This window comes from Nicotiana tabacum, chromosome 24, assembly GCF_000715075.1.
Source record: "Nicotiana tabacum cultivar K326 chromosome 24, ASM71507v2, whole genome shotgun sequence".
NCBI classification, from domain to species: Eukaryota; Viridiplantae; Streptophyta; class Magnoliopsida; order Solanales; family Solanaceae; genus Nicotiana; species Nicotiana tabacum.
Genome location: NC_134103.1, coordinates 24,350,846 through 24,369,243, shown reverse-complemented (window position 1 = coordinate 24,369,243; position 18,398 = coordinate 24,350,846). Strand labels below are relative to the sequence as shown.

At 38.4% G+C, this 18,398-nt stretch overlaps 2 protein-coding genes across 2 annotated transcripts; both read right to left on the bottom strand.

The window, feature by feature from the left end:
- Nucleotides 1–492: 492 nt before the first annotated feature.
- On the bottom strand, nucleotides 493–1,383 carry LOC107774925 (putative late blight resistance protein homolog R1B-8). The gene has a single exon (XM_075247389.1). It carries the CDS (start codon nucleotides 1,381–1,383, stop codon nucleotides 493–495), a length of 891 nt encoding a protein of 296 aa, XP_075103490.1.
- Nucleotides 1,384–15,270: 13,887 nt separating this feature from the next.
- Nucleotides 15,271–17,948, bottom strand: LOC142161771 (late blight resistance protein R1-A-like). The gene is made up of 5 exons (XM_075247388.1): nucleotides 17,834–17,948; nucleotides 17,420–17,746; nucleotides 17,006–17,317; nucleotides 15,513–15,565; nucleotides 15,271–15,375 (listed from the first exon to the last, which is right to left on the bottom strand). The coding sequence occupies exons 1-5, from the start codon at nucleotides 17,946–17,948 to the stop codon at nucleotides 15,271–15,273; spliced, it is 912 nt and encodes a 303-aa protein (XP_075103489.1).
- Between the last annotated feature and the right edge of the window lie 450 nt (nucleotides 17,949–18,398).

The window sequence follows — 18,398 nt, the reverse complement described above, 5'->3', positions numbered from 1 at the left end:
TTCTAAATTGCCTCCTACTCCAACCTCTCCAGACTTCATTCTTCATACTCTGTTGAAACAAAAGGTGATTAGTTAAGAGCTATAAAACATACATAAACAAATGACCAAACAAAGTTACAATCTTTCATTTTTTGGTGTAGAATTTCTAATTTGAGGAATACACTTTTCATCTTTAGACCAATATATTATTTTCATAGATATTTTACTTTTCATGAGAATTGACTTGGTCCGTTTATCACCCGACAGATATATTTGTTTCCCAATCAAAAAATAGATAAAACCTTAGGTCTCAGCTTCCTGCAATAACCAGCCCAACCAAAGAACTTTTATCTTTAATTAAACAAAATGCTAAATAAATAAAAAGGCTTTAGAAAGGTGTCAGACAAAAGGAATAGTTAGTAAAAGGCTAAAAGCTTAAATGGCAACTTTTTATAGAAAGAAAATTGCATTGAACAGAACAAAAATGAGACTCATAGTGTACCTGAATTTGGATTACTTGATGACGAGCTTGAAATCATCATTTTGATAATCATCAACTTGTATTTCTCGGATAACCCTGGCTGACTTTACAACAGATTTGTTGCATTCCCTTACCTCAATGGAATTTAAAGAAGAGATGCCTTCGAAACAAGAAGGGATCTCCTTCAGATTTTCTAGTCCACTTGGAAACAAGCACTCAAGGTCAGAAAATGGGTAATCAGAGGCTGTCCATTCTTCAAGACTGCGATAAAACATTAGTTTTAAGACTTTGAGTTCAAGGAACTCGTCATCGCTCACTTCCCATTTTTCGTCATCAAATTCAATGGCTAGTTGTTCTAGCACCCGAAGGTTCTGAAGCTGAGCAATGTTTAATAAGTGCTCATGCCCAAGTCTAAAGACGGAGAGTTTCAATATTTTGAGATATGATGCGGAGATGCATACAGGATACCGATGTTGGAACTCTACGACTTCACCAATAATGTATAGCGTCTCAAACTGTGATGAAAATTTCAATACAGGGAACGGAGAGCTGCAAACACCCTTGAATTTGCATTCCAGTTCCCGAATATTAGGTGTTATTCTCAATATCAATTCAACATCCTCAACACAAGAAAAATATGGCTGAGAAAGAGTGCCTAGATCATAAAATTTTAAGGAGTCGTCAAATATTTTCTCTACATTATTTATAGTGAAGTACTGAACAATATGCAGATGTCTCGATTTAACCATCCTTGTAAGTGTTACCGGTAACAATATTCGCCCCCAAGATTTTAATATCAGAGTTTTGAGGTTCGAAATATTGGCTACGGATGATGGAATTGACGTCTGATCAATTTCTACAGAGAGGTATCTCAAGTAAACAAGATCAGATGGAAATAACTCTATAACAATGTGGTGCTCCATATCCAACACTTTTAGAAATTTGAAATTCTGTAAAATGCGTGAAATTACAAAAGCGAGTTTGGGTACGGGTAGACAAGCGTTGAAATCTGTATCACTCCTGAAAAGTACAGAACCAACAAGTGAGCAAGAGAAGCTCCATTCTTCAAGATTTTCCACTTCACAAAAAGCCAATCGACGTTGCACATGCTGCTTACGAGAGTAAATGTAGGGAGAAGGATTGACATTGTGATCCCTATGAATATATAATTTGAAAACTCATAACATTGAATTTCAAATATAATTGTTATACTTGATCACAGTGAATATATAAATTAGTAAAATCTTATAATTAATTTTCGAATATAACTTTAACTAGATAATTTATTAAACAAATAATATTGGAGATGGTGATTCAATTTTAGCAAACCCTAAATTGAAAGAGGGATCAATTTTTAGACAAAAGAAAGAGAGAGTTATCAGTTGGAATGAAGTGAAATAAATGACTTATGCAAATAAGTCTTTGTCTGATAATGGAACACTAAACAAGAAGGAAAATGGGCCAAAGGCCTTCTCACTGATTTGGGCCAGCACAAATACATCAGCTTCAATCCAAGACTTGGCAATTTTCTGAAGACAATCAGAAGCTTCTAGAGATATTAAAATAGCATCTTTCAGTTTTTATTTTTTTACTGACTTGTATACGTTAGTTATAGTGTGAGGAATAGGAATAGTACAGCTGTAGGTAGTTAGAAGATTTATTCTTTATACTTAGGTCCATTTACTTTATATATAAAAAATGCATGTACTGTACATATTATTTCATTCAATACAACACAAAAGAAAATTTCCTAAATCTAACATGGTATTAGAGCACTGGTAGCTCATCAGCGTCCTTCTCTCTTATGTTCTTAATTTGCTTTATTCAGATTTCTCATGGCTCCCTCAACTGAAGAAACACTTTCTCCTTCCACAGTGATTGCTCGAAACACTCTTGTTTTTGACGCTTCATATCCACTCAACCTTTACCCATCAGACTCACCTGGTATGGTGTTAGTCAATTCAGTCTTTAATGGAAAAAGCTATAGTGGTTGGCGTAAGGCAATTGTGATAGTACTCTCAGCCAAGAACAAGCTTGGCTTCATTGATGGATCCATCAAAGAACCAGACCTGGCTGATCCTTCATCCAAAGCTTGGAATCGTTGCAACGATATGGTAATTTTCTGGCTCTTAAACTCTCTTTCTAGGGATATTACTGATAGTGTGATGTATTCCAAAACTGCAAAAGATATATGGATGGAGTTAGAGGCTAATTTTGGTTAGTGTAATGAAGCTCAACTATATCAACTCCAAAAAGAACTTAATGAACTTGTTCAAGGAAACATTGATATAGCAGGATACTACACGAAAATGAAGAAAATATGGGATGAATTAGATACACTTAATACCTGTATCAGTTATTCTTGCAACTATTCATGTGGAGGGAAAGAAAAAACCCTCAAATCTTTTTAGGATGGCAGATTAATCCAATTCCTGATGGGCCTAAATGAAGCATATGGTCCAGTCAAGAGCAACATCCTAATGATGACCCATCTACCCAATGTCAATCAAGCCTATTCTCTCTTAATCCAAGATGAAAAATAAAGAGAGATACACATTGAGGTGCATCCTGCAGAATCTGCATTCATGGCAAGACAACAGCAAATCAACAATCACAAAACTATAGAAGAAAAGTTCAAAGAAAATTTTGCTGGAAAGAAAAACAGCCTATTTTGCAACTATTGCAAGAAACCTGGCCATACTATTGACAAATGCTATAGGATAGTGGGTTTTCCAGCAGATTTCAAGTTTACTAAGTCCAAGAAATTTTAGAGTTATGTACATAGAAATGCAGCCATCACTGAAGATAATGCATGACAGTCACTAAATGGGGGAGATGGAGTGTCTTCAGCAAACACAATTACACAGGAGCAGTACAATCAGTTATTTCAATTGCTTCAACAGGTGCAAATTAGGTTACAAGGTGATCATTCTTCTGAGGCAGTAGCTGCTGCCAACTGTGCAGGTATCACTGTCAGAACTTAATGCCATTTCTTGCATTTCTTTTGTTTACCCTAAGTCTTGGATTATAGACTCAGGGGCTTCAGAACACATGACATCTGATTTTTCTATCTTATTCAATATCATTTCTCTTCTTATGCCAGTCTCTGTGAAGCTTCCCAATTCCTACAAGGTAAAAGTTAAACAGATTGGAAGTGTACATCTTCTGCCAGGAATAACCATCTCTAATGTTTTCTATAAACTAGATTCTCAATTCAATCTATTATTTGTTCATAAGCTTACCAAACACCTTAGTTGTATCCTGATATTTACTGCTTTTGGTACAATATTACAGGGCCCTTCAATGAAGAGGCCAGTGGTAGTTGGTAAAATTAAAGATGGATTATATCTACTGCATCCAAAGTCTATTTCCTCTAGCTTCAAGTTCCAGAAAGCATTTGTACCTCAGTCTTTTTCAGCTTGTAATAAGTCTAGTAGACATGTTTCTAAGTTAGTTTCATGTTCAGTGAGTTTGTTTAAAGATGTAAGCCTTTGGCACAAACGTTTGGGCCATATGCCTTTTTCAAATATGAAGAATTTATCTCCATTTCAGTCTATTTCTATTCCTAATGATATTCATCCATGTGTATTATGTTCTAAAGCTAGGCAAACTAGGTTGCCCTTTTATTCCGGCATCATCTCTTCCACTTCAATTTTTGAACTTATCCATATAGATACATGGGGACCCTATAAGGAACAAACTCATGATGGATACAAGTATTTTCTCACTATTGTTGATGATTTTAGTAGGAGAACATGGATATATCTGCTCAAAACAAAAAGAAATATTTTCACTGTTTTAAAATCTTGTCTTATTATGGTAGAAAGGCAGTTTCACACTAAAGTCAAGATAATTAGATCTAACAATGCCTTAGAGCTAGGGAGTAGTTCCGCTTCTTCTAGTTTTTTCTCCTCTCAAGGGATCCTACATCAAACATCTTGTGTCAACATCCCACAAAAAAATGGAGTGGTCTAGAGAAAATATAAACATCTTCTAGAAACTAGTATAGCTTTATTATTTCAATCACATCTTCCTATTGCCTTTTGGGGGAATGTCTTTTAACTACTATTTTTCTCATAAACAGGTTTCTTTCTAAGGTCTTAGGTCTCAAGTCCCCTTACCAAATATTGTTTGGCAAAAATATTTTTAGGGCATTTGGTTGTCTATCCTATGCTTCTACTTTGAGCTCTCACAGGACTAAATTTGATCCTAGGTTTGTTAGGTGTGTCTTCTTGGGATACCCTTTTGGAAAGAAAGACTATAAGTTTTTAAACCTTAGCACCATGAAGTTGTTTGTTTCCCGAGATGTGGTCTTCTATGAGAACATTTTCCCTTTTTCTACATTGTGCACCAATCAGGCTACTTTTCCTATTTCAAATCCTCCTCTTGAACTAGCTTTGCACAATAAAGGGGGCCCTTCTACACCCTCAGTTACAATTTCTGCCAATTCTCCAATTCCCCATTCTCCTACTACTCACACTTCCCCTATTCCTGTTTCTCCTACTGTATTTTCACCCTCTTCTATCATTTCCAGCCCTACTTCTTCACCCTCTTCTATATTTTCTACCCCACTCATTGATCATCCTACTGTGAGGAGGTCACTTAAGATTCAAAAAACTCCCTCCTACCTGGCAGATTATGTATGCAACTCTGTTTATCTAACTAACCTGACTTCTACTTGTTTTGCAGCATCTCTTGAGCCTAATGTTTTGCCTTTTTCAGCCTTATCTTCTACCAATCAACAATTATTGAATTCCACTTCCCATATTGTTGAACCTAATACCTATAGCCAGGCAGTGGTACATCCTGGTTGGCAGCAAGCTATGGCCAAGGAATTTGAAGCCTTAGAAGCTAACAACACTTAGGAGATAGTTAAATTGCCTAAGGGTATGAAGGTCTTGCCTTGTAAATGGGTCTACAAAATGAAGTATAAGTCAGGTGGTGTTGTGGAGAGATCCAAAGCCATTCTAGTCATTCGGGGTGATGTTCAAAGAGAAGGAATTGATTTTACAGAAATTTTTGTGAGATGCCTTATGGCAGTGACAGTCAAAAAAGGGTGGTCTCTTTTTCAATTAGATATTAATAACGCTTTTCTCCATGGTGATTTGCAAGAAGAAGTATACATGAAAATAGCTCAAGGAATGCTTAGTCCTAGTCCTAATTATATTTGCAGGTTAAGAAAATCCTTATATGGGCTGAAGCAAGCTTTCCGGCAATGGTATGTCAAGCTCACTGCATCCCTCAATTTCAAAGGATACTCTCATTCCCTCAATGATTATTCTTTATTTTTTAAAAGGACAGATTATGCTATCTCCATTGTTGTTGTTTATGTTGATGATATACTACTTACTGGTGATGGCCTTATTGAATTGCTTGCTTTAAAGACTTTTCTTGATTCATAATTCAAAATTAAGGATTTGGGGGAAGCACATTTCTTCCTAGGTATGGACGGGAACAACAAGGTTTAATTTTGAGTCAACAAAAGTTTACCTTGGAGCTTCTCTTAGAGTTTGATTGTCTCACTTTAAAGCCTGGTTCTTCACCACTTGATCCGTATACAAAGCTAAAGGCAGATTCTGGCCAGCTTCTATCAGATCCCACCATTTATCGACGTCTTATGGGCAAATTGAATTTTTTGACCGATACTTGCCAGGATATCTCTTTCGCAGTGCAACGGCTCAGTCAATTCATGCAATCTCCTCGCCAATCTCATTTTTATGCAGGGATTAACTGTCTTCGTTATCTTCTTGCTACTCCTGGGCTTGGTCTCCTTTTTCACTCACACCCTTATTTAAAGCTTTTGGATTTTTTGTGATTCTAATTAGGGATCTTGTGCAGACACTAGACGTTCCGTTAGTGGGTATTTATCAGCCTCAGAGGTTCTCCCATCTCTTGGAAATCCAAAAAGCAAGCTTTGGTTTCCCTTTCTTCTGCAGAAGCGGAGTACCGATCTATAATGAGAGTTGTCTCCGAAGTCACTTGTGATAGGTTATATATACCTTGTAATATTTTGATGATCTGACAAACTTAATGTTAAGAACCATATGGGGAACCTACTCCACATCCTCTAAGTGCTCAAAGATCAATAAGTCTCAAGTCCGGGACATGCTCCAAAATTCAGAGTCCAAGAAATAACGGGGGGAACAGATCGACATCAGTTCCTTTGGTAACAATACCAGTCAATTCCCCACAGCTGTAAAGTGACTACAACTGTTCCTCTGCCTGCACACGCAACAGTGCAAAAATAGTACATCAGTCAACTTTATGGGGAATGCCTTTGTACCAAACATGCTTATATCATTCAAGTGAAGTCACTTATTCAATATTAACATGAAGGAAAGGCAAAACAACATTTGCACACTCTAGAATCTATAAAGCTTTCTCTTAAGTGTATTGCCAACCTGCAAGTGACCTTCAAGGCATCAAGAAACAAAGAACAACTTAACAAAGGACCAGTTTTTAGCATTGAGTCATCACATGTCCTTAGTTGTGTTGCACCTTTGTTTAAGTTCTTTACTTGTAATTCCTACTTAGCTTAGTTAGAAGCATTGTGTAGGAAACCTTGTGCTTGTGTCTTGGCTAATTTAGTCGAGTTGGAAGTCTTTGTAATAGAGTTATTACAAAGTGACTTGTAATAGAGTTGTTACAAGTTAGTGAGTTGTAAAGTCTTTGTAATAGAGTTATTGCAAAGTGGCTTGTAATAGAGTGTTACAAGTTAGTGAGGGATTAAGAGGTTAATTCCTAGGCTACATAGGTTTTAATCTGAAAGTTGCTCGTTGAAATCCTACAAGGGTAGGTCGTAGTTTTTAATCCCGTTGAGATGGAAATTTTCCACGTAAAATTCCATTGTGTCATTTACTTACTGCTGTGTGCGTGTGTTATGTGGGAACTAATAGAGAACCTGATTCTCTATATAGTTTGGTGGACTCTTAAATTCTATCAATTGGTATCAGAGCAGGTTTTTTCTATCAGGCTAACACCTAGAAAGGATCCTCATGGCTGCTCCTCCAAACTTCGAAGAAGGTCAGTCTACTTACAGACCACCTAGGTTCAATGGACAGTATTATGGATGGTGGAAAAAACTAGGATGCACGACTTCATCATGGATGAAGATTTTGAGCTATGGGATATCATATGTGACAAACCCTTTGTTCCCACCAGGAATCTTGGCGAACCTACTGTAACCATTCCCAAAACAAGAAAAGAATTCAGTGACGCCGAATGGAAAGCCATAGAAAAGAATTTTCGTGCAAAGAAAATTCTCGTTTATGGCATTGGTACTGATGAATACAACAGGATATCGGCATGCCAGTTAGCCCAAGAAATCTGGGAAGCTCTCCAGACAGCTCACAAAGGAACAACACAGGTCAAGCAATCCAAGATCGACATGCTCACAACTGAATACGAGCTCTTCAGGATGAAGGATAATGAATCTATCCAAGACATACATACTCACTTTACATCTATCATCAATGAGCTTCACTCTCTTGGAGAAATTATTCCAAGAAATAAACTTGTCAGGACAATACTTTGTGTACTCCCCAGTTCCTGGGAAAGCAAAGTGAGCGCCATCATAGAGGCAAAGGACCTGCAGAAGCTAACCATCGATGAACTTGTTGGCAATCGAAAAACCTATGAAATGAAGAAGAAGAAGAAGAAGAAGAAGAAGAAGAAGAAGAAGAAGAAGAAGAAGAAGAAGAAGAAGAAGAAGAAGAAGAAGAAGAAGAAGAAGAAGAAGAAGAAGAAGAAGAAGAAGAAGAAGAAGAAGAAGAAGAAGAAGAAGAGAAGAAGAAGAAGAAGAAGAAGAAGAAGAAGAAGAAGAAGAAGAAGAAGAAGAAGAAGAGGAAGAAGAAGAAGAAGAAGGACAATAAGAGAAGAGAGCCCAAAAGGGAGAAGAACCTGGTCCTCAAGATAGACAACAATAAATGAGATGGTAAGGATGTTGACATGGCTTACTTAACAAAAAGATTTCAGAAGATGGTCCTAAAAATGGAGGTATTCCAAAGAAGGGCATCTCCAACAAGCCAAGAGGATATGACTTGTGTCATAAATGCGGGAAGCCAGGGCACTTCATCAAAGATTTCCCTCTCTTCAAGCAAGACTAGTACAAGCACAACATAGACAAAGCAGCCAAGAGGAACCCAGTTCCTGACAAAAGATTCAAAATAAAAGAAGCTGCTGATAATGTTGTGAAACAAGCTCTTGCTGCATGGGGAGATTCTTCTAGCGAATCTGGAGAAGGTGACACCTCCATGATGGAAGTAGAAAGTGAAAGAGCATATTATGATTCCATTTTTTCCCTGATGGCAAAATCTGAATATGATGAAGATAGCGATGATGATGAGGTAGACTTTCTAGACATTTAGAGAAATCTGAAGTCTTGCTCTCAGAAAAAGCTCATATCCTTGGGAAATATTTTAATTGATGCTTATCACAATCTTTAAAAGATAAAAATGCCTTAACTATAGAGTTAGAAGAGGTAGAAAATAAGAGAGATGATTTGGTAGTTGTAGTAGCCGACCTAAAAGAAACCATCGAGAATCTAGTGAAAGAAAAAAGTGTTCTGATGAAAAATGTTGATAACATAGAAAAAGAGAGAGACGACTTGTCAATAGTCATCATGGACCTAAAAGAAATAATAGAGGAACTAAAAAGGGAAGGTAGGGATGAGATCACCCAAAAGGGAAAGGAAGTTGCAAGTAAGGCACACCTTAGGCTTGAAGATGAGCTAAAATTAGTGAAATCTAGTCTATGTGCCGAACTTGAGAGAAACAGACAGCTTCAGGAAGATCTAGGAAGAGTTAAGAATGATCTAGAAAAATCACTCAAGTGGACCTGGTCCTCTGATGCTATCACAGCCTTGTATAAAAACAATGGGGGAAATAGGCAAGGGATAGGGTTCCAAAGGGAAAAGACTTCTTACAACCCTCATAGCAAGTATGTTACTATACCTGATAATTGGCTTTGCACTCACTGTGGTAACACTGGGCACTTTAAGAAAACCTGCAAGGCCAGGTTTCAGCCTAAAAAAAATAAAGTTTTTTGCTAAAAAGGTAACTACTGTTAGAGAACCTGGTCTCTCATATAAAAGACGCATGATACCTGCTTGGACAAAAAAGGTCCTGATTCATCCCTTTCCTCATTACAAGGAACCCAAACTTGTTTGGGTTCCTAAGTCTAACCCTTGATTTCCTTGTTGCATGGAGCAGTGAAAGGGAGAAGCCAACAATGGTATATAGATAGTGGTTGCTCGAAGCACATGACTGGAAACACAAGTGATCTCCTTTCAGTCAAAGCCCTGCAAGAAGGGAGTGTATCCTTTGGAAATGGCAAGAAAGGATACATTCTGGGAATTGGAAGAATTGGGGAGACTCTTTCTCACTCAATTGAAAATGTGTACTACGTGAATGTGTTGAAGTACAGCTTGTTAAGTGTCTCCCAAATTTGTGACATGGGAAATAAGAGTTGTAATATCAGTTGTCTAAGTGTTGTTGATGACGATGCTGAACTATGGCACAGAAGGCTGGGTCATGCAAGTTTCACGTTGCTGAACAAGTTGGTCAAGAAGAACCTGGTCAGTGGCTTGCCCAACTCAAGCTTCAAAGATCACAAGGTGTGCGATGCAATGTGTTGAACAAAGTATACATGTGATCTTTGATGAATCTCACCACTCATGTGGGAAGGATTCGCATGATAAGATTGATCAAGAAGGAGAACAGTCAACCGTCCCTGGTGAAGTCATTGACATAGCAAATGGAAAAACTGACATTATGAGTCAGGTCAATGATTCAAATAACAATGGCACAACTGAATCTCCAGTTGAGATAGAGGAATCTGGTTCCTCAATCCCAACAACTGAAGCTGAAAACAGAGTTGCTGATGTAGATCAAGGGACCCCACATACAGAGAGAGAATCACATTCAGAAATACCTGGACCATCCCACAACAAGGAATGCAAACCAGATAAAAGGCAAGAAACACACTTGAAACGAGGGAGGAACCTGCTCATTGTGCAGGTCTATGTTGATGACATCATCTTCGGAGCAACAAACGATTCATTGTGTGAGGAAGTTGCAAAACTCATGGAAAATGAGTTCGAGATAAGCATGATGGGGGAATTGAATTTCTTCTTAGATCTACAAGTCAGACAAACTCCTCGAGGCACAATGATAAGTCAGCAAAAGTACATCAAAGAGCTTCAGAAGAGGATTGAGATGGAAAGTTCAAAGATCATTGATACACCTATTACCACTTCCACTCGCCTGGATATAGATGAACTTGGTTCGCCTGTAAATGAGACTATGTATAGAGGCATTATTGGGTCACCTCTATACCTTACAGAAAGTAGACCAGACATTATTTTCAGTGTGGGACTCTGTGCCAGGTTTTAATTAAATACAAAGGAGTCTCCTCTGAAGGTTGCAAAGAGAATTCTGAGGGAAAGCACTCCTGGTATGGCATATTTTCTGGGTTCGCGCCTAATGTCATGGGGGACAAGAAAACAAAACTCAATGGCCCTTTCAACTGCTGAAGCTGAGTATGTGGTAGCTGCCTCTTACTGTGCTCAACTGTTGTGGATCAAGCAGCAGCTAGAAGATTTCGAGACAATGTGGAGAAAGGGCTCATCTGCGTGAAGTATTGCAACACAGAAGATCAAATTGCAGATATCTTCACCAAAGCACTGAGTAGAGAGCACTTTGAAAAGAATCGCATGGCACTAGGATTGATAAAATCAAGCTGAGGACCTAGTCCCTCGATGATTGGCTATGAAAGAAATGTACAGGTAAATTAGCTAAAAAGTATTTTCTGGCAAAGTCTAACTCATCCATATACCGTTACAGGTAGACATGCATGACGATTACAGAGCAAACAAGTAGCCAGTGATATCGCATTTCAGTCAAAAGGATGAAGTCCACATTTACAAAATCTATCAGGGAACCTGGTTCCTTTGACACAGGTTAGCAGTTTCTATGTACTTTCATCCACATCTTTTTAACGGCTGAAATGGTGCCACGTCATTAAAATGTCAATCTTTCATTTTTTTGGAAAACAGGCGTCCTACTCGTTATGAAACGACCCGTATACCCGACTTGATACCATGTTCCTGACCAGTCTCTCACCCCGCTTAAATAACATCTCTCAAGGTCACTATCGTAATTGTTCATATCAAAGCCAAAAATTCCCTTTTCCTTTAAACCAAACACTTTCTTCCTCCATCAAACACTCACTATCCTCCACCATGTCTAAAGAATCTGGAAACTCAGACTGTTCCAAGCATCGTCCCCACTGTGTCATCACCTATTGAAACACTAGTGATACAACCCACACTTTCTGTTCCAACTAGTCCAAACCCTAAGCTAGAGTCACAACCACCCTCCGCTTCCTTTCTAACCCAGTCGAGTTCTGGTTCTCATTGGAGTCATAAAACATCGACTCCCAAGAAATTTGTGGCTATGACCTCTACTTCTGCCTCACCGAAAAAGATGGTTGACGAAGATACAGTGGATGGAGAAGAAAATCAAGAAATTTCTAGTCTTCCAGTGGAAGAAAGTTCTGAGATACAATACGGCGTAGGTCGTAATAATGATGAATCAGATAAACCACCCCATGGGTTGATTTGAATATTGTCGATTCTACAAGTAATGCGTTTCCTATGTCTTCTGAGTTCACCTTGGGATTGCAAGAACAAAAGACCATAGAGAATATGTTGGGAATCGTTGTTGAGGGTTGTGTAGATAGTGGTTATGAAAGTGTGTCCGAAACGAATGGGTCTTAGGGGGAAGGTGACTTTCTACTGAAAGAAGGAAGGGAACTGGTGCCTGTCAAAAATCTGACATCAGACAGTACTACTGGGGAACTTCCTGAGGGACCTGATCCCTCCACACAAGAGGATCACTATGCTCCTACTTGGGATAAAACTCCTTGTTCTTCTAAAGAACCTCAGGTCAGTACTGATCCCGCTCCCTCTCCTCATTTCTATGCTGATCTATTGGTCATTGTTCCTCCCGAGATGAGATCTTTGTCTGAGGAGGAAAATTAAGGGAGTGAAGATGACTATGACAATGTGGCTCTTGCGAGCTTCATCAGGGCAAGGAGTAGTCAAGCAACTCCCTAAAAGTCAACTTCCAAGAGACCTATCACTAGGCTACAGAAGAAGGAACAACTTGAGTCAGTTTTAAGGAAAAACAAAAAGGAAAAGAAGAAGAGGAAGTTGGTAAAGGATGGGAAGATTGTGAATGAGAAAGCAGTGCATGTTGTAAATGTTGATGATGAAGTGGACGAGGGACCTGATTCCCTGACTCGCAAGTTCTCAAAGAAGCATTATATCTCCAAGTCAAAAAGGGGATCCTCTGCGAGTGCTGATAGTCCGAAAAAGAGTGCAGGTGATAACTCTGGTGAAAAGTTAGTGGAAGAATCTATAGAAAATGTGATGGAAGAATCGGTTGGAAAGGTGTCTATGAAGACAGTGTCTGAGAAATCAGCTGAGAAAGGAAAGAGTGCTCGCAAATCAGTGAAAAAGATGGGTGATGCCGGTGAAGAACCTGATTCTTCTAAGAAGGCAAAGGTTGATGATACCCAAGATGCTGGAAAGAAAAAATTTAAAAATCAAAAGGTGATGTGGGGCCGTACATTTGCTTCTGATATTCTGGACATGGCTGGTATGCGACAATTGGTGGTGAATTCCAACAGTGGACACACCTGTTCACAAGTGATAGTCCCAGAGTTTATGAGGAAGAAGTGCGCAGTCTTTATGCCAACTTCTTTACAGTTGAAGATGATCATATTTGTATGATGGTGAATGGTGTTGATTTTTTGATGGACTCTGCTGTGCTGGGAACTATTTTGGGAGTACGTGCTGAGGGTGTGTCTTTTGTTTGGGAACCTACTCTTCGAACTTTAGAAATGACATCTTGAAGGATAAGGCAATTCAGCAAGGGGAACGGGTACACAAGAAGGCCCTCCTTCCAGTGTACCAATTATTGTTTGAGTTAGTGAACAAGGTATTGCTCCCTCGTGCAGAAAGAAGGTCCATTACATCTCGAGCAGACCTGGTTCTCATGAAAGCACTAGATGGCTGCACAATTATCAACCTGCCTGGCATCATGATAGAACACATGCAAAAGGTGGGAGAGTTCAAGGATGGTAATCATGGGCTGCCTTACGGGTTCCTCCTCACTAAGGTTTTTGAATTCTTCAAAGTCCCTTTGGGAAAAGCTAAAGTGGGTACTTGTAAGCAAACCTTCTCCAAGACCACCCTCGAGAAATGTGAGTGCATTGATAAGGTTGGAGGGGTCGGCAACACTTCTACTATCTCCCAGTTGATCAATGCCCAAAACAGTGCCACTGATGAGATAAGAAAGTTGAAGGCAAGGACTGCCATTCTTGAGGGTCAGCTAAGTCAGCTTCAAGAGGCACCTGGTTCCAGCAGCTCTCACAACACAGAGTAGGGGTGTTCGTCGGTCGGTACGGTACGGTATTTAGATATTTCGGTTCGGTATTTTTGGTATTCGATTTCTTAAAATGTAATACCAATACCGTACCTAATTAAATTCGGTATGGTTCAATTTTTCTCCTTTCGGTTTCTGTTTATTCGGTTTGGTAACTTTGATTTATTCGGTTTGAATACTAACTAGTGCATAGAGTCATAGACTGTAATAATATAAATTAAAGTACTAAAAAATACAAAACTAAAAATATTTGTTGATAAAAGGTTTGTCCAAAATTAGCAAATATCAACCCATAGAGAGAAAAATATACATAATACAATAGATTTGATCATTAGAAATGTCTTGTTACTTGCTTAGAGATAATTGATGAACTTAGAGAATAAAAAAAAGTTAAAATTTAAGATTTTTATATTTATGTTATAATTAATAATATGTGTATTGTGTAATATAATATATATTTCGGTACGGTATCGGTATTTCAGTATTTTATTTTAAAATATCAAATACCATACCTAATACCAATATTTTTTAAAACTTAAACCAAATACCATACCGAATACCAAAATATCGAATACCAAATACCAAAATTTTTATTTTCGGTACAGTAATTCGGTATTTACCAAATTATGCACAGCCCTAGCACAGAGGTTGCCCGTTTAACCAAAGAAAATGCCGACCTCAGGAAACAGGTTGAGGACCTGAAGGAGAAAATGCTCAATGAGCAGATGTCAGCTAATGCTCGAATAGACATCCTTCTTAACACCCTTGCCTCTTCATCTAAGCATTTTCCTTCCAGTGCTCCTTAGAGTCATTCCCTTCCCAGTGTCAAGTTCAAGTTCAAGTTGTTTTTGTTTCCTGTGTTTGGATATGTTTGATGACTGGTACCTTTTTATTATTTTTATTTTGTGGTGATTGTGTAACAATGGAACTTCTCCCTATTTATTTCCAAAATTAATAAATTTCTCGTCTTTTTGTTGTGCATATCTTGTTCTTTTGCTCTGTTTTTAGTCATGATTGTGTGCACACATGTGGCATGAGTTAACCAAGCTAGACTTCTTATTGCTTATTGCTTGCTACTGATATTTTTATGATGCCAAAAGGGGGAAAATAATTGAGGGGGAACAAGCTGGGGAACAAATTCAGGAGGAATACAGGTTATGTGTGTGTTATTCTAGTTCTTAGGGGGAACTTCAATTATAAGTTTGTCATAATCAAAAAGGGAGAAATTGATAGGTTATATGTACCTTGTAATGTTTTGATGATCTGACAAACTTAATGTTAAGAACCAGATGGGGAACCTGCTCCATATCCTCTGAGTGCTCAAAGATCAACAAGTCTCAAGTCTGGGACATACTCCAACATTCAGAGTCCAAGAAACAACAGGGGAAACAAATCGACATCAGTTCCCTTGCTGACAGTACCAGTTAACTCCCCACAGCTGTAAAGTGACTGCAACCGTTCCTCTACCTACACACGCAACAGTGCAAAAATAGTGCAGCAGTCAACTTTATGGGGAATGCCTTTGTACCAAACATACTTACATCATTCAAGTGAGGTCACTTATGCAATATTAACATGAAGGAAAGGCAAAACAACATTTGCACACTCCATAATCTATCAAGCTTTCTCTCAAGTGTATTGCCAACTTGCAAGTGACCTTCAAGGCGTCAAGAACAAAGAGCAACATAACAAAGGACCAGTTTCCAGCATTGAGTCATCACATGTCCTTAGTTGTGTTGCAACTTTGTTTAAGTTCTTTACTTGAAATTCCTACTTAGCTTTGTTAGAAGCATTGTGTAGGAAACCTTTGAAAATCATAAACCCTTGTGTTTGTGTCTTGGCTAGTTTAGTCGAGTTGGAAGTCTTTGTAATAGAGTTATTACAAAGTGGCTTATAATAGACTTGTTACAAGTTAGTGAGTTGTAAAGTCTTTCTAATAGAGTTATTGCAAAGTGGCTTGTAATAGAGTGTTACAAGTTAGTGAGAGATTAACATATTAATTCCTAGGTTACATAGGTTGTAATCTGAAAGTTGCTCAGTAGTGAAGTTGAAATCCTACAAGGGTAGGTCGTTATTTTTAATCCTTTCCACGTAAGATTCCATTGTGTCATTTACTTACTGTTGTGTGCGTGTATTCTGTGGGAACTAATAGAGAACCTGGTTCTCTATTTAGGTTGGTGGACCCTTAAATTCTATCAACTTGGTTGGTGCGTCTTCTACAAGGCCTCTCTGTTCCTCCATCTCTTCCGATGGCCGTTCACTCTAACAATCAAGCAGTGCTTCACATAGCTAAAAACCTCGTCTTCCATGAAAGGACGAAGCATGTCGAACTAGATTGCCATTTTGTCCGGCAATAATTTTTGGCCGGTTTAATTTCCCTTCACTTTGTGCCTTCAACCTCTCAGCTCGCCGACGTCTTTACGAAAGCTCTCCCTTGTTCTGTCCATCACTCTGTCATCGGCAAGTTGGGAGCGTGTTTCCCCCCTTCCAACTTGAGGGGGGTTGTTAGAGATGGTGATTCAATTTTAGCAAACCCTAAATTATAAGAGGAATCGATTTTTAGACAAAAGAAAGAGAGAGTTATCAACTGGAATGAAGTGAAACAAAATGACTTATGCAAATAACTCTTTGTCTAGTAATGGAACACAAAACAAGAAGGAAATTGGGCCAACTAAGTGTCTTGGGCCTTCTCACTGTTTTGGGCCAGTACAAATACATCAGCCTCAGTCCAAGACTTGACAATTTTGTGAAAACAATCAGAAGCTTCTAGAGATAATAAAATAGCATCTTTTTGTTTCTATTTTGTTACTGACTTGTATACATTAGTTATAGTGTGAGGAATAAGAATAGTACAGTTGTAGGTAGTTAGAAGATTTATTCTTTACACTTAGGTCCATTTACTTTGTATATAAAAATACATGTACCGTACAGATTATTTGATTCAATACAACACAAAAGAAAATTTCCTAAATCTAACAAATAAAGCACTATTAGTTCGTATATTACCGAATTATCCATAGCAGAAGATTCTCCTCTATTGCCTTTTGCTTGCAGAACTCGAGCAATACATCATGAATGCGCCATGCTTTAAACTTACCATCTAAGCTCCTCTTAGCACCCATCACTAGATTTCTTCCCATAAGATTCTCCAAGTAACCTTCGGCTATATCCTCCAACCTCTTGCCTTCACAACTTTTTATAAATCCTTCTGAGGTCCATAACTTTGTTAACTTAGAAATATTAATCACTCTATCCTCTAAAAATGCTCCAAAATAAAGGAAGCAAGGCTTAAGATGACATGGTAAATCCTGATAACTGTGTTCCTCAATGGCCTTTGTACCTTCGTGAATGTGGGAAGTTAAATTCGTCGCCACTTGTTTCCAGCTCTCTTCTTCTTTCTCTACCTTTGCTAGAATACTAGCCACCAAAACAATTCAAAGAGGTAGTCCTCCTCACTTGTTTGTTATTTGTCTCCCAACTTCTTTAAGGGGACGGGGGAAACTTTCTTTACCAAACACTTTATCTTCTAGCAATTTCCAACTCTCATCATCGTTGCGCCGACGAGGAGGAACGTGATCACTAAAAGATCGAGCATAATTGGCAGCTTCAAAATGTCTTGTTGTTAGAATGATTCTACTTCCATTATTGGCGTCACGGAAGCAACCTCTTAAATCATACCACACACTAGCTTCCCGCACATCATCAAAAAGGATAAGATATCTTTTCTGAAATAAAGTTTTCCGAAGCAAATCTGCTACATCAGCTTCAGTAGAGACGCTAGGGCTCTCACCAATTACATCGTTCAGAATGGCCAAAAGCAAATCAATACGTTTATACACTTGAGACACACATCATTGTGCAAGAATATCAAAGTGTTCAACAACTGAACCATCAGAATAGAGATTTTGGGCCAAAGTTGTCTTACCTAGGCCAGGCATACCGATAATAGAGATAACATCTAGTTCTCGGCATCCTTTTGTTAGTTTCTCTGTCAATTCGTTCCTCATGTCCTCGAGACCAACAATTGGTTGATTCACCATTGAAGTCTTAACCCATTGTGATGACTTATGATCAGTGTCAGTATTGATTCACCACTGGAGTCTTAACCCATTGTGATGATTTTGTGCTTGGTTCACATCCTCCATCGTCATGCCTTCTTTCTCCCCCTCGCTGTCATATATTGAGTAAATTAGAAGTCCGGAATCAACAATAACAATGTCCATATCTTGACAATGAAACTCAAGACCTAGTATTGGCAGATGGATGAGATTGGCTCTTATAAGGCTGAGCATATCGTGAAGGATTGTCAATTTGATCATTTGAAGAAATTGTCTCACTAGGATTACTAACAGTAGGTAGCTTCATCAAATTGTGTGCGGAAGCCTCCACAAATCCACTGTCAGTTATGTTGTGTTTTTTCTTTAAAGGATGTGAATGGGAAATGGAAGAGGCACCTTTTGAATTGCACTTCTCTATCTCACCCTTCCTTT

Excerpts from the sequence above, each read along its gene's own strand:
- LOC107774925 (XM_075247389.1), bottom strand. The coding sequence starts at position 1,383 with ATGGAGCACCACATTGTTATAGAGTTATTTCCATCTGATCTTGTTTAC.
- LOC142161771 (XM_075247388.1), bottom strand. The coding sequence starts at position 17,948 with ATGGTGAATCAACCAATTGTTGGTCTCGAGGACATGAGGAACGAATTG. Across the intron at positions 15,566-17,005 it reads TGCTAAGAGGAGCTTAGATG|GTCACTTGCAAGTTGGCAAT; the intron begins GTAAGTTTAAAG and ends GACGCCTTGAAG. Across the intron at positions 15,376-15,512 it reads AGCTTGATAGATTATGGAGT|GTAGAGGAACGGTTGCAGTC; the intron begins GTGCAAATGTTG and ends TTGCGTGTGTAG.